The 14825-nt window shown below is 51.4% G+C and overlaps 1 protein-coding gene across 1 annotated transcript in view; it reads right to left on the bottom strand.

Annotated features, from left to right (window-relative positions):
* Positions 1-1731: 1731 nt before the first annotated feature.
* The window catches only part of LOC144153302 (uncharacterized), a 28998-nt gene continuing 15904 nt past the window's right edge, over positions 1732-14825 (bottom strand). Inside the window, exons 3-6 of the mRNA XM_077684954.1 lie at positions 9746-9934; positions 8745-9702; positions 1953-3146; positions 1732-1839 (exon numbers count right to left, since the gene is read on the bottom strand). Of these exons, the coding sequence (XP_077541080.1) occupies positions 1732-1839; positions 1953-3146; positions 8745-9702; positions 9746-9934 (2449 nt within the window). The remainder of the gene's footprint in view (positions 1840-1952; positions 3147-8744; positions 9703-9745; positions 9935-14825) is intronic.

The raw sequence follows: 14825 nt of genomic DNA, 5'->3' as shown, positions 1-14825 counted from the left end.
CTCAATGCTCACTGTGCCATTGGTCGCGTCCCTGATGCCGCAACACACTGTGTGACCAGCATTATAAACTGCTTCGCTTTCGACAAAGCAAGATCGCGCCTCATTGACAGGGGAAAATATAAACAGAAGACACACTAGTGGGCCTGGGGCAGCTTTTTCCTCCAGACATGCAAAAGAATAAAAGTAAATTATTTAACATAGGCATGATGCTAGAACCGTACAGATCTCTCTTAATGAATGCATGGTCTTGCAATAATGATGAAAGAGAGCTCTGCAGGTGCTAGATGCTTGCACATCCAAGCATCAGGTGCAATGAGTCAAAGGGTAGTCTGAGATCCAATAAGTCAGAAGGTCCAATATTGGACCTCTTTACTCGGCTTAGACGTGTGAAAAGGTCTAATTTGTTGAAAGATCGAGCGAGTGAAGAGGTCCGATGAGTCAAGAAACCCACTTTTTGACCGTTTGACCGGTTAACCATTACTGGGCCCAAAAATCTGGAAGCTTGTTCCTTAGCCTCGGAGGGTTCACTTGTTGAACGTGGGACTCTAGCAGTGGAAATGGCATCGATCCGACGCGCTGTGTGCGCATGGGCGCTTTGATGTCATGCGACGAATTCAGTCGTGTAGGGTGCTGGGTGGTTCCCAGGAATTCTCACGACATGAAAACTGAACTGAAAAACTGAACGTGCCGTGTAAACGAAAAGGAGGACCTGGCCGTTTTTTTGCTGCGCCACCTTGGAGAAGCATTGTTCCCCCCCTCTACCACAATAAAGCACTCAATTTCTGCTGCAATTGTAACCTGTAAATGCAGAAATAAAGATGTACAGGAACGAAACTATCGTGTATAGCCCCGTCTGCTCCATCCGTCATGGCTGGGCCCCGTTTGCTTTGCCCTCACAGTGACCACTCCGGCTACGTTAGGGCAATGCACCCCACCATGCCTGCCCGATAGCCAAAGTGTAGCTTGGAAGTGTGAAACCCTAAATTAAATTAAGTTTCTTTAAACCCATGTGGAATCGATGGCTTTAGTCATTTGGGCTTCAGCCATATAGTCATTTGAATGGGCTGTCTAAGATCAACGTGGTAGCTTGGTGGTCCATTTCAGGGGGGACGCGGGTCTTAGAATGACCAAAAATCGCGAAAAAACGCGTTTTGAGAAAAATACAGTTTTGAAGCTTTTGTAACTTCAAGAACCTACTCTAAAAGTTTCACCGCTGAATTCGATCGAAAAGGGTCCAAAAATCAACTTTGTAAACATGACGGTGACCCCAAATTGTCGAAAATCGGGAAAGAAATGCTTGAACTTCGCGCGCGCGCCATGCGCGAAGGAGACGACTGGCGGCAGCCATCTTGGACGCGTTTTGAAGGTCGTTTCTTTGTGCGTATTTTGCGATATCTCAAAATGGCGTAGCATGGCGAGGGCCCTCGCTCGCCGTTTTTCGGAAGGTCACTTACGAGCCCCTGATTGGCCAGACCGCGCGCGCGCGAGCGAGCCCCTAACTAACTAACGAAGTGGTTCGAGTGAAAAGGAAAGGATATGCACTGGGGATATTGAGCCCAGCTGGGGGCTCACCTGCATACAACCCAGTGCGGGGGGAGGGGGAGGAGGGGTATATAAAGATTAGAGGAGAAAGGGAGTGATAAAAGGGTAGGTAGGCGAGCAACAAGAGCGAGGAGCCTCGACGTGAATATCCGTGAAGCAGCAGCAATGGCGCGTCCAGCAGACTATTGTCTATAGGCGCTGAGCAAGTCCTGTAGCCTCCAAGTAAGCCAGCAGGAGGCGGAAGACATCACGGCGGGTGGCGTCGGGGCCTGCTGGGTGTAGCAGGTTCTCCAGGCGCTGGTGGGGCAGCCCAAGACGGAGCGAAGTCTGCAGCACTCCCCGGTGTGCCGCAAACTCCGGGCAGGAGCAAAGCAGGTGCTCCAGCGTCTCAGGCTCGGGACAGTGGGCACAGGTGGGGAGGAGCGGCGGCCTTGGCGGTGCAGTCGGGCTGCCACGTCAACACAATTCAGCCGCAGCCGGAGCAGCAGGCTGCGGACGTCCCTGCTCAGACGCCCCGGGAGGACCCGAGGGGTCTGGCCACTCACCACACGGCGGTCTGGGTGCATGGCAAGGGCCACTTTGGCGAGCTGCTGGCGTGCAGCGTCGAATTCTGTGACGTCCTGGGAGACAGGGGTGACTGGCTGGTGGGCACCTTTGGCCAGGGCGTCGGCGGCGTCGTTCCCCGGGATCCCCATGTGGGACGGCAGCCACTGCAGGCGGATGTTGCAGCCGCCAGAGGCAACCGCATGGAGCTTGGCAGCGAACGATGTTTCTACATGCCCGCAGGAGCTGGACGGCTGGTCTGCCTCCCGCAGTCGTAGCAGAGCTGGCCGAGAGTCCGTCAGGACCAAAGCCTGGCTGTCCTGGCCCGCCCGTTCCAGCAGCAGGTCCGCAGCCAGGTGCAGGCCAGCCAGCTCTGCAGTGGTTGACGACGCAGGGAAGGGCAGGCGGCACGTTCGGCTGGCGCCCAGCGCAGGAGCCGTGCAGGCAGCTGCCGCAGTGCCCGTGTGGGGCAGCACCGAGCCGTCTGTGTAGACATGTAGGCGTCCGCTGGCGCCCTCGTGCAGCAGGGTAGCCACCTCCTGGTAGATGGCCGCGTGTGGGGTGGTGCGCTTGCTGCGTACCCCGGGGAGCTTGGTGGCGATCTGCAGGGCCTCCCCCGTGCCAGGCAGAGGCGGCTCCAGACGGGGCCGCTGCGGCACCACGATGTTCTCCTCGTAGAGCTTCAGCAGCGTGCCCATCTGCGAGTTGGGCCGGCCACGGAACCGCTGCAGCAGGGCGGCCCCATCCAGGGACTTCTGCAGCCGATCGATGTGGCGCAGACCCGTCTGGAGGGCCCGCATCTCGATGGTCCAAGTGGCCGCCTCGGTGTAGGTGCCTGCAACGGGAGAGTACCTGGGGAGGTCGAGGCAGAGTCGGATGGCCCGGCGCTGGTCCAGCTCCAGCTCCCCCCACCGGCGGCGCTTTAGCGTCACCAGCGGCAGCGCGTACAGCACGGCCGACGTGGCCATGCTGTTGTAGATACGCAATGCCACACGGTGGGAGCACCCGTTGCCACGGGCCAGCAGCTGTCGTACTCCATGCAGTACCCCGGCAGCACGTCGCTGTTGGGCCCGCACGGCTGGTGTCCAGGTGAGCCGGCCCCGCACGGGGCACCTTGAGCAATCTTGGTGACGGTACTGGCGATACCGCGGACCCCGAGCCCCCAAACATACGCTGGATCCAACCGTGGCAATGTGTTTATAGGTGGAGGGTTAGAAACCACGAATGGTGGCCGTCGGAGCCTTGGTCAAGCTCCGGCCGATGGGCTCCCTGCCTGTCTACCAGGCAGGGAGCTCCGGGACCTCTTTGACTACCAGGGTAAGGTCAAAGGAGAAAGTACCCCCGTCTCCCTGCTTTCCAATGTATCATATGGCATCTTCAAAACCCCCCCCAGACGTGATCGGCCCCCGAAAAGGGGCCGCACCGAAGTTTCTTTTCCTCCTTTGCAATCGATCTCTTCCCGAAAGCCCGATAATTTTTCGCGCTTTCTGATCATGGAATCTGTTGACAAGGCAAAACCAATCACTTCCCAGTCTGTGTTTCTAATCTCCAAGTTTCTTGAAAGCCTTGTCGGAAAGTCCTACAAGGCTAAGAAACTCACAACGGGAGAAGTTCTGATAGAAGTTGAAAACAAACAGCAATCCTCTAACCTCCTCAAGCAAACGCGCATGGTAGATGTTGACATCAAGATCACGCCCCATCGCAGCCTCAATAGCTGCCAGGGCGTGATCTCTGATCGGGATCTAATGAATGAGACTGAAGCAGATCTGCTCGAGGGCCTCCGAGATCAGGGCGTGACAGCAGTGAGGCGAATCACCATACGCCGAAATGATGAAATAATTCCAACTAAGCACATAATCTTGACACTTGACCGCTCTAGCCTTCCTGAGTCGGTCAATGCAGGTTTCTTGAGATGTCCAATCCGACCCTATGTGCCAAACCCACGGCGCTGTTTCAAGTGTCAGCGGTTTGGGCACGGCACAACGTCTTGTCGTGGTAAATTGACGTGCGCAAAATGTGCAGCACATGATCATCAAACTGACAACTGTAAATCCGAGAACTTCACCTGTGCCAACTGCCAGGGACCACACGCTGCCTATTCTAGGAGCTGTGAAAAGTTCAAACAAGAGAAACAAATCATTGCCTTGAAAGTCAACGAAAACATCACCTTCCCAGAGGCACGGAAGAGGTTCGCCTCCTTCCCTCTGGGCAGGTACGCCGACGCAGCTCGCCGGGGGGCGGAGAGGCGTCTGGTTTCGGCGGGGACCCAGTACCGCGAGTCGGACTTGGTCCCGCCCCCGCCCCCCCCCTGGGTTGCCTCTGGCGGCCCAACCCGCCACCGCACCGCCTGCTAAGTCAGCAGCGGCTGTGGTGGCATCCACGTCCGTTGGGGATGCTGCTGCACCCTCTGTTTCCTCCTCTCCACCGGCCCGAAGCACATGCGAGGGCCCGGAGGAGATGGAGCTGGAGGAAACCGCAGCAGTTCCCACCTCCGCCGCACCGCCTGTGCCACCCGGGGCGCTCCTGACGCCCTCGGCGGTCGCGGCCAAAACGAAGGGCACCGCAAAGGGTGCCAGGTCCGGGGGGTCCGGTACGCCGGGTACCCCTTCCAAATCAGATGATGACTTGGATGTGGGACCCTTCCTGTCTGCTTCGCAGCGGAAGGAACGGGTCCCTCCATCTAAACCTCCAGAGGAGGTAAAGAAACCCCGTCCAAGAGTCCAAGCCCCGAAAGAACCTACATAAATAGTCACACTCCAGTAGCTCTAATACATAATAATGGGAAGAGAAAATATCGTTCAATGGAACTGCAGAGGCCTTCTAAATAATCTTGACGACGTCTATGAGATTCTGCATGCTAATCAGCCAAGTGTAATGTGTGTTCAGGAAACACACCTGAATTCCAAGAACACAAATTTCTTGAATAGTTACCTGGTATACAGAAAGGACAGGGTTGGCTGCACACACTCTTCTGGCGGTGTGGCCATAATCGCCCGCAAATCCTTAGCATGCCACCCTGTCACCTTGAACACTATCCTGGAGGCTGTGGCAATTCGAACGATAATATTTAATAGGTTGATAACGGTATGCTCCATATACATTCCTCCTGATGTTTCACTTTTAAGCTCTGACTTCGAGGCGCTGGTTGACCAGCTGCCCGAACCATACATCCTGACAGGCGACCTTAATGCTCACAACACTCTTTGGGGCTCTTCTCGCACGGATGCCCGAGGTCGCCTCATAGAGAAATTCTTTACATCTTCAGGAGCATGCCTTTTCAACAGTAAACAGCCTACATACCATAACATAGGACACAACACATACTCATGTCTTGACTTGGCGATTGGCTCCGCAGTTCTCTTTCCTCTTCTCGAGTGGGGTGTGGGAACTGACCCATATGGCAGTGACCACTTCCCCACCTCACTTACATATATAGGTAAAGGCCCAAGCAGTTCCTCTTCCCATAATAGGTTCAATGAAGCACGAGCTAACTGGAATACATTTACAAAGACATCCAAACTACACCACACATCCATAGGACACCTACACGTTGAAGAAGCTACCCAACTCCTCATGGCGCACATCCTCGACGCCGCCAAAAAGTCCATTCCCCACGTCTCTGGTGCCCCGCGCAACCAGCGGAGGCCGTGGTGGAATGAGGACTGTAGGCGGGCGCGAGAGGCCCAGAACAAGGCGTGGGGTATCCTTCGTCGGTACCCCACGTCGGGAAACCTCCTCTTGTTCAAACGGGCCAAGGCATTAGGAAAACGTGTGCGCCGTGAGGCAAAACGAGAGAGTTGGCGTACATTCATAACATCAATAAACTCCTACACAGACACACGGAAAGTATGGACACGTATACGCAAACTCAAAGGACAACAGACACACAGCTTGCCCCTGGTCAGTACAACAGGGGACACTCTGGAAGACCAGGCTGACACACTCGCACAACACTTCCAACACGTGTCAAGTTCAGCACACTACACGAACACTTTCTTGAAACATAAAGCCTCTTGTGAAAAGAAGTCCCTACACGACAACAACAAATCACAGACTTCGTACAACTCCCTGTTTTCACTACATGAGCTGAGGGCTGCTCTGAGCACGTGTAAACCCTCAGCTCCAGGCCCAGACAACATTACATATACAATGATACAGAACTTACACACAGACACTCTTGTAACACTTCTTCACCTTTTCAACAAGATATGGCTTTTGGGGCACATTCCAAAGTCTTGGAGGGATGCCATAGTTGTAGCATTCTTGAAAGAAGGGAAGGACCCTTCTTCTCCCGCTAGCTATCGACCCATTGCCCTGACCAGCTGCCTGTGCAAGCTTCTCGAGAAGATGATAAACCGGAGGCTCGTGTACTTTTTGGAGTATAACGGCCTTCTCGAGAGCTGCCAGGCAGGCTTCAGGGCGGGGCGATCCACGAATGATCAACTTGTGGCACTAGAGTCGTATATTAAGGATGCCTTCGTGCATAAACAGTTCTGTTTGTGTTTTTCGACCTTGAAAAGGCCTATGACACCGCTTGGCGTTATGGGATCCTTACTGACCTGAAGTCATTCGGTGTTTCTGGTAATATGTTTAACACCCTTGCTAGCTATTTGTCGGAGAGAACCTTTCGCGTCAGAGTTGGTTCTGCACTGTCAAAGGTACACGTGCAAGAAAATGGCGTGCCGCAAGGCGGAGTTCTAAGCTGCACTCTCTTCATAGTAAAAATGAACTCCCTTGGGAAGTCACTGCCGCCTACAATTTCTTACTCCATGTATGGAGATGACGTGCAGATATCTTTTAAATCATGTAATATGTCCATCTGCGAACGTCAAGTCCAGCTCGGCGTCAAGAAGCTTGCGGGCTGGGCAGACAAGAATGGTTTTAAAATTAATCCCGGAAAGAGCTCTTGTGTTGTATTCTCCAGGAAGCGTGGGGTCCACCCGGACCCAGACATCACTCTTGCGAATGTGCCAATTCCTGTGAACAAGGAGCACAAGTTTTTAGGCATTTTATTCGATGAAAAACTTACATTCATTCCTCATGTCAAACAGCTCAAATGTAAATGCCTAAAGGCAATGAATATTCTTAAGGTTCTCTCACATCAATCTTATGGGGCCGACAAACAACTCCTGCTGCGCCTGTACACAGCGTTGGTGGGGTCCCGGCTCGACTACGGCAGTGTCGTGTATGGGTCGGCGACAAAGACCGCACTGAGAATGCTCGACCCAGTGCTGCATCTTGGCCTTCGCCTCTCATGCGGCGCTTTCCGCACTAGCCCTGTCGAAAGCCTTTATGTCGAGTGCGACAAGTGGTGTCTAGGGCATCAGCGGGAGTATGTTGACCTGCTGTATGCATCTAAGATTGTGTCCCTTACCAACCATCCTTTTAATCCCATCATGAACAATACATCAAACTTGCAACTCTTTTTAAATAGGCCATCTATTTCCTTACCTTTCTCTCTCAGAGTTAGGGAGGAGGCTTCTGCACTCACGGTCCCTCTTTCAGATACGCACAAGACACCCATCCATAATTTAATTCCACCATGGCATCTACATCCTATATCATGCGACCTATCATTCACATTAGTAGAAAAAAATAGGGTACCAAGGAGTGCAATTCTGCAGCACTTCCTGTTCCTGCAGGACAAGTACAGGCGCGCAGAATTCTATAGTGACGCGTCGAAAACTGGTTTTACTGTATCTTGTGCAGCACACGGACCAAATTTTACCGTAACTAAGACAATGAATTTTCATACCAGTATTTTCACGGCAGAAGCCTATGGCATATTACTCGTTTCAAACCACATCCTCGAACATAAGATTCCAAAGTCCATCGTCTACACAGATTCTCTAAGCGTTGTGCAGGCATTGTCATCAGGAAGGTCGTCAAAAAACTATGTAATCAATGTTCTTTTAAAGGTCATAATGACTGCATATGCTTCAGATTTAGAAATAACCATATGCTGGGTACCAGGTCACTGTGGGATCCCTGGCAATGAGACCGCTGATCAAATGGCTAGTGCTGCTGCTCTCATGACCACAGTTGACATAACAACAGTACCTTACACCGACCTAAAGACACACATCAGACGACAGCTTCGTAACACATGGCAACTACACTGGAGTCAACAAACAGACAACAAACTACACGTAACAAAACCGCAACTGGGACGCTACATAACTGACTCACACAACAGATACACTGAAGTTGCCCTGGCTAGGCTGCGGATAGGTCACACACATGCGACGCACTCCCACCTGCTCACTGGAACTTCGGGACCCACGTGTAGCAGGTGTGGAAAGGGCCTATCCGTAGTCCACATACTAATCACATGCAAGGCACTTGACACAACACGACACAAACATTTCCCTGAATTATACAGACGACACATTCCTTTGCACCCATCATACTTTTTAGCCGACGAACCCATGTTTTCTAGTCAGTGTTTTTAAGTTTTTAGCTGAGGTAAACTTTCTGCAGCTCTTGTCATATCATGTGTAATCACCCTGGCCCTATACACCAGCCATCTCCATTGTCTTTTGTTTTGCATCACCTTTACTTTTAGTCAGATATTTTAGTATGTACGTCTCATCATAATTCAGTAACTTCTTCTTTGGCGCTCTTTGCCCATAGTCGGCCTTGCGCCAATAAAACCCAACCATCATCATCATCCAGGTGAGCCGGCAGTCCACCAGGAACCCCAGATATGTGACTTGGAGGCGCCATGGAAGGGGCTTGCCATTCAGGACAAACTCCGGCGCTTGACGGCGGGCGGTCTTCCCGGAGGGGTGCCGCATGAAGGCTTGTGTCTTTGCCTCGGACAGCACCAGGCCGCGGCTTGCCAGGAAAGCCGCGACCGAGTCCAGTGCCGTCTGCAGGCACGCCCTCACGCGCCTGTTCTCCCCGGTGGGCCTGTGCGTCCAGATGGCGATGTCGTCAGCATAGACCGCCATCCCCACTGGGTACTGGAGGCCAGCGGGGATGCAGTCTGGAAGCGGGGCCAGCACCAGGTTGAACAGGAAGGGGCTTAGCACGCCCCCCTGGGGCACCCCAGAGCAGACGTCCCGTGGGCTGCTGGTTGCCCGGCCGACCTTGACCCGGAAGGTTCGGCCAGCGAGGAATGCCTGCACGTAGGCTTTGAGGTGCCCCACGACGCCCAAGCCGTCCAGCGCCTCCAGGATGGCGCCGTGTGGGACAGTGTCGAACGCCGCCTTCATGTCGAGCAGCAGGAGGTAGGCCACCTCCTTGTCGTGGCGGACCTGCTCGAGCATGGAGACGACATCGCCCAGGGAGTCAGCAGTGCAGCGGTGCCGCCTGAAGCCGCTCTGCTGCTCCCGGAACACTGCCCGCTGGTCGGCGATCCACTGCAGGCGCGCCAAGGCCACGTGCTCCAGGACCTTGCCCGCCGTGGACGTGAGCGACACCGGCCGGTAAGACTCTGGCTCTGACGGCGGCTTGCCCACCTTGAGGATCGGAGACACCAGGCCCACCAGCCAGGCTGCCGGGAGGATGCCCGTTGTCCACGCGTGGTTGAAGAGCCGCAGGAGTGGCCCCAGGTGGGTGACGTCCAGGTTTCGCAGCATCTGGTACGTCACCCCATCGATTCCCGGGGCGCTTCTGCGTTTTGGGGCAGCGGTCCAGGGCGGCCTGCAGCTCCCGCAAGGTCAGCTCCGTGATGCACAGGGCCACGACCCGGGGCTCCGGCAGGACGGCCGCAGTGACGTTCCGCCGGAGAGGGGGAGGAGGCGGGCGGGCTTGGACAGACTGGGTGAACTGGTCCGCAAGAATCTCTGCCAGGCCTGCCTCGGTGATGCCCCGGGCGATGGCAGCAGTTTGCAGCGGGCGCCGGCTGGTTGTGGCAGGCCGCAGCAAGGCTTTGAAGACACGCCAGGCCCTGGCTGGGTTTGGTTGGCGCGGCGAACCAGGCGCCTTTTGCGTTTGTATTTTTGTTTTTCTTTCCTCGCGTTCGCCTCCACGGTAGTTTATCTCATCGTCTCTTTTTCTCTCTGCTGCTGTAATTTGGTGCAACGTGTTCTTTTTCGTGCTAGAATACCGGGAGATGTTCGCATCAAAAAAATTACGCGTCAAGCGTGCAGGAAGCGGCAGAAACGCGCGTGGAACATGGGGACGCTATTGCCTGTTGCGTCTGAGACAGATTTTTGGAATCTCCGGCCATGGCAAGTTGCAGTGCTTCAGGCGTCAGCGAACCATCATCCGGCTCCTCGAGTGCCAATCAGGACCGCATCGACACCGTGTATTAGACCGCTGGTGAATCTGCCAGGCGTGCTAAACATGCGGAGGATGTGAAGAAGCGTTTGGCGTCGCAGTCGGCGATAGAGCGCAAGTTGAAACTTTCGGACAGAGAACCAGCGAGCGAAAGCTCGGAAAGTGGCATGGAATTTGTCATCGTGGACTTGGACGTGATAAATTCGTGATAATCATTGCATTCGTATTGAATTGCTCTAGCAGGTGATGGTATTTCTACAACCCTAGTATTGATCACAAAATTGCAATATCCAGCTACAGCCGTGCAGTTTTTTTTGTTTTGAGATATCCCTCTCCCCCTTACGGGGTCTTTTTTATCTTGCAATTGAGCTATGATGATAAGACTAGTATCATTGCATTCGTATTGAATTTCTCTAGCAGGTGATGCTATTTGTACAACCCTAGTGTTGATCACACAATTGCAATATCCAGCTACAGCCCTGCAGTTTTTAGTTTTGAGAGATCCCTCTCCCCCTTAAGGGGTATTCACACGACGGAGCGTTTCAGCGGAGAAATCCGAGGGAGGTCGTGACGTCACCGCAGGCGGACCTCCGCTCGGCTAGCTCCTTCGCTCACACGGAGGATGCGACTTTCGGACGGACATCACTGTTTGCAGCCGCCTATCTCGAAAGCATAGCTGCCGTAGCACCGCCGATTCCGCGACGGCGGCAATTTCTGTTATGCGCATACGTACTGATCTTGTCAACCGACCAAAAATTGGTCGTCGACGCGATGCAGGTGCTGCCGCGCGGAGAGAACGGCGCGCGACGTAGTAGCAGCCGACCGGCCCACCTACAGGCCCGCATACTGATGTTAGGCTTAACACCGCGGCGAATATTCGATCGCCGCTCTGGCAAGCGGCTCAGGTGACGATTTTTAAAGCAACTCTCCATCACATCATTACTCCATTTCTCGTATACGCAGCTTTGTTTGCGCCTTGGGGAGCAATAACAAGCTGTCGCTCAAGCTACCGGCGCCGGCCTGCGCCACTTCGCAGCCGCAGCCGCCGCTCGCCAAGCGCCCGTGCTGGTGGTATACGCGGCTCCCTCAGTGCGCCTGTCATGTGCGCCACGCATTTTCGCGTCCAATGTATTAAGAAGCGATAAAAATAAAGTGCCTGCAACCGCTCTAGAACTTCAGTCGCGGCCAGCTGCCCGACGAGCAGACGAAATCCCGTAGCTCGCGAGCAGAAGCTCCGATCTCCCATCGGAGGCGGTGCGCCGGAGAGAAACCGTGACGTAGGGGTCACGTGGTGCGCACTCCTAGGAGCGAAACGGCGGATTTCTCTCTCGTGTGAATACCCCTTTACGGGGTGTTTTTTTTATCTTGCAGTATAGCTATGATGATAAGACTGGTATCATTGCATTCGTATTGAATTTCTCTAGCAGGTGATGCTATTTGTACAGCCCTAGCGTTGATTAGAAAATTGCAATTCACCTACGTCTTTGCTTTAGTTTTGAAAAGCATAACGGAATAATGTCACTTTTTCATTGACTGCTGTGCTTTAGCATTACAGGTAGCAGAAGAGACTGCAGTATGTGATGTGTGGGCTTGTATGTAGTTTTCAGAGGCACGGGAATAAGCTGGGAAATAGTAAATCTGGTTTCTGAAGTTTATTAGTAGAAAATCTACTTTTTCTCAACCGTTTTCAGAGATTATGCTTGGCTTTACGCTGAATGTTTTATGCTTATTTTTGTGGTACAGGCACATACTTAGTGTGCTTTTCTTCATAAAGAACTGAGCTACACAGTGATGCCATTTTTGTTATTGTAGCTGTGCTGTAACAAAAGTTACCATGATCGGAAACTTCAAATGCATTTTTCTCAGTTTCTTTTTTTGCGAGACCGTGCTCCACCTTACAGGGTACAAGACTGGTATCATTGTATTCGTATTGAATTGATCTAGCAGGCTATGCTATTTTTATTACTCTGACAGTGTTCACCTATAAGCGAAATTGAGTAAAGATGAAATAATTTTATAGAAATTGTTGGTATGAAATGTTCACTTTTTTCATACTTTGCAAAAGCTTTTGAAATGAATAAAAATAGCATAGCCTGGCAGAGTGGACTTTTGGCATTATGTCCATATAATTCATCTTTGAGCTTGATAAAGCGAAATAGCTCTAAACCCCCGTAAAAAAATCCTTCAATAAATTCATTTCAAATGACTGTAATTCTTCAACAAATTCTGCTATGTTAAAACCAATTACATATTTGAAATCAGCATAAAAAACTGCTCAAGCCTGCCAATTTTCATCACGCTGGCACTGAAAATAAAAAAATTGTCCAAAGACCCACCTCCCCCCTTCATTGGAGAAATAGAAGAGCAGGGTTGTCGAAAACGAAAATAACACGTACCCACTCAGGGGGATTGGCCAATACATTATTTGAAAACAGTTAGGGAAAGGAAGTACTAAAAAATACAGGAAACCTAAGCTGCACCAAAAAGCTTGGAAATCGTATTAGATAATGCAATGTAAATATGTTGGGAACAGAAGTGCCTTCAAGGTGTCTTCTTTGTCCCTGCTAGTTATTGTTTTCACTCTAATACCTTAGTTGTCATCGTGGCCAGCATGCAAGGACCAAAGAAGAAAGCTGGTGCTGCAGGAAGCACTTTAAAAGCATTTTAGTGAGGGCATACCCCATCCTTAGCGACCAACCGGAAATTTCTGAAGGGAAGCAATTGCCTTTCTAGCCAACAACTTCCGGAGTCCTAACACACCAGGGGCTGGAACGGAAAATCCAACATTTCTGCCACAGCAGTATTTGCAGGTAAGTTCTGAAATTCGCAGCAGGACGGTTTCATTAGCATCAGGTGTCTCTTGGCTATCCGGTGTGCAGAACTCGCAGACAGTCGACTCCTGTTAATACGAAGCCCACGGGGACTGCAAAACACTTCAAATATACTGAACCTCCGATTAAACGGAAAGCACAATAGCAGCATTACAATTAGTTCGCAACGTCTGCCTTGATTTTTTTCTCGATCTCGGATTTCGTCGGCACTTTGGGCATACGAGAAGGTTTGCCCTGAAAAGAGGCGTTGCTGGTACAAGTGACAGCTGACCTGCCACTTTGACTGCGCCGCCTCAATTGTGATGAAGCCTACATAGTGCAGAGCACGGCAGTGTTGCGGCATTAAAAAAAAAAACAATTTTATTGAGATATGACGGTCATTTAGATGGTTTTTATTCAAAAGAAGTTCCACTTATCTAATATATGGAGTTTTAGCTTCCATTTATCGACTGATTGAGCTTCCTTTTATTGAGAGAAGGGGAAACTAGTGAGAGTACAAGCTCAACTTGCCGTGTCCTACTAGTAACTGAAGGGGAAGTTAAGCCTTTCAAGGGCATGAAAATATGAAAAGTTGTAGGTGACGATGGCATAACCATAGATCTTTTGAACGAGGGAGGATATATTGTGTTGGAAAAGCTTGCTGTACTATTCTCGAAATGCTTGAAGACTCAAAAAGTGCCCATAGCCTGGAAAAACGCCAACATTATTCTGGTTTATTCTGGTTCATAAGAAGGGAGATCCCAAGGACCTCAAGATTTGCAGATCTGCCAGCCTATTCTCAGTTCTTTGCAAGCTGTTTACCAAATTTATAGTGAGCCATGTATGTGACAGCCTGGATTTCCAGCAACCCAGAGAGCACGCTCGGTTTAGGAAAGGGTACTCGACTAGGAATCACATCCTTGTCAATCAGGGGATAGAAAAATCTGCAGAATACACTAAACCCTTTTACCTGATATTTATAGACTCTAAGAAAGCATTTGATTCTGTACGTACCACAGCCATGCTAGAAGCACTGAAAGACCAGCGAATGGAGATTCTGTACGCACCACAGCCATGCTAAAAGCAATGAAAGACCAGGGAATAGAGACCTGCATAAGGTCTCTAGAAGGAATATATAAGGAATGCACAAGCAGGATAACCCTTCACAAGCGAAGCGGTAAATTCCCCAATCCGACAGGGAATAAGACATGGAGATTCGATCTCCAAAACTTCACAGCATGTCGAGGGGGTATTTAGAAAGCTTGAGTGGGGAAACAGGATTAAGTATAAATGGGGAATACTTGAGCCGTTTGAGGTTTGCGGATGACAAGCTACCTCTGTCACTCAGAAAAATCTACAACCAGTGCACACTGCCGGTGATGACATACGGAGCTCAAACTTGGCGCCTGACTAAACAACTAGAAAGCAAGCTTAGGTCGGCTGAATGGGCCATGGAACGAATAATGTTAGGACTAACACTCGGGGACAGGAAACGAGCTACCTTTATCAGAGAACAATTAACCCAACAAACCATAAAACATCCTGTGGATGTCCATTCAATGTAACTTCCCCGATATTCAATGTGCAGAGAATATCCGTGAACGCCCACTTTATGTCCACAGGATATTCAGGCGATGTCCCTATTGCCTTTCGTCTGGATATCTACAGGATGTCCTTAAAATTCGTGGAAACTTTCTGCGGTCA

Source organism: Haemaphysalis longicornis, unplaced genomic scaffold (genome assembly GCF_048455015.1).
Source record: "Haemaphysalis longicornis isolate Haplotype H1 unplaced genomic scaffold, Haemaphysalis longicornis Haplotype H1 scaffold_9, whole genome shotgun sequence".
NCBI lineage: Eukaryota > Metazoa > Arthropoda > Arachnida > Ixodida > Ixodidae > Haemaphysalis > Haemaphysalis longicornis.
The sequence above is the reverse complement of the archived record's forward strand: the minus strand, read 5'-3'. Positions and strand labels throughout refer to the sequence as shown.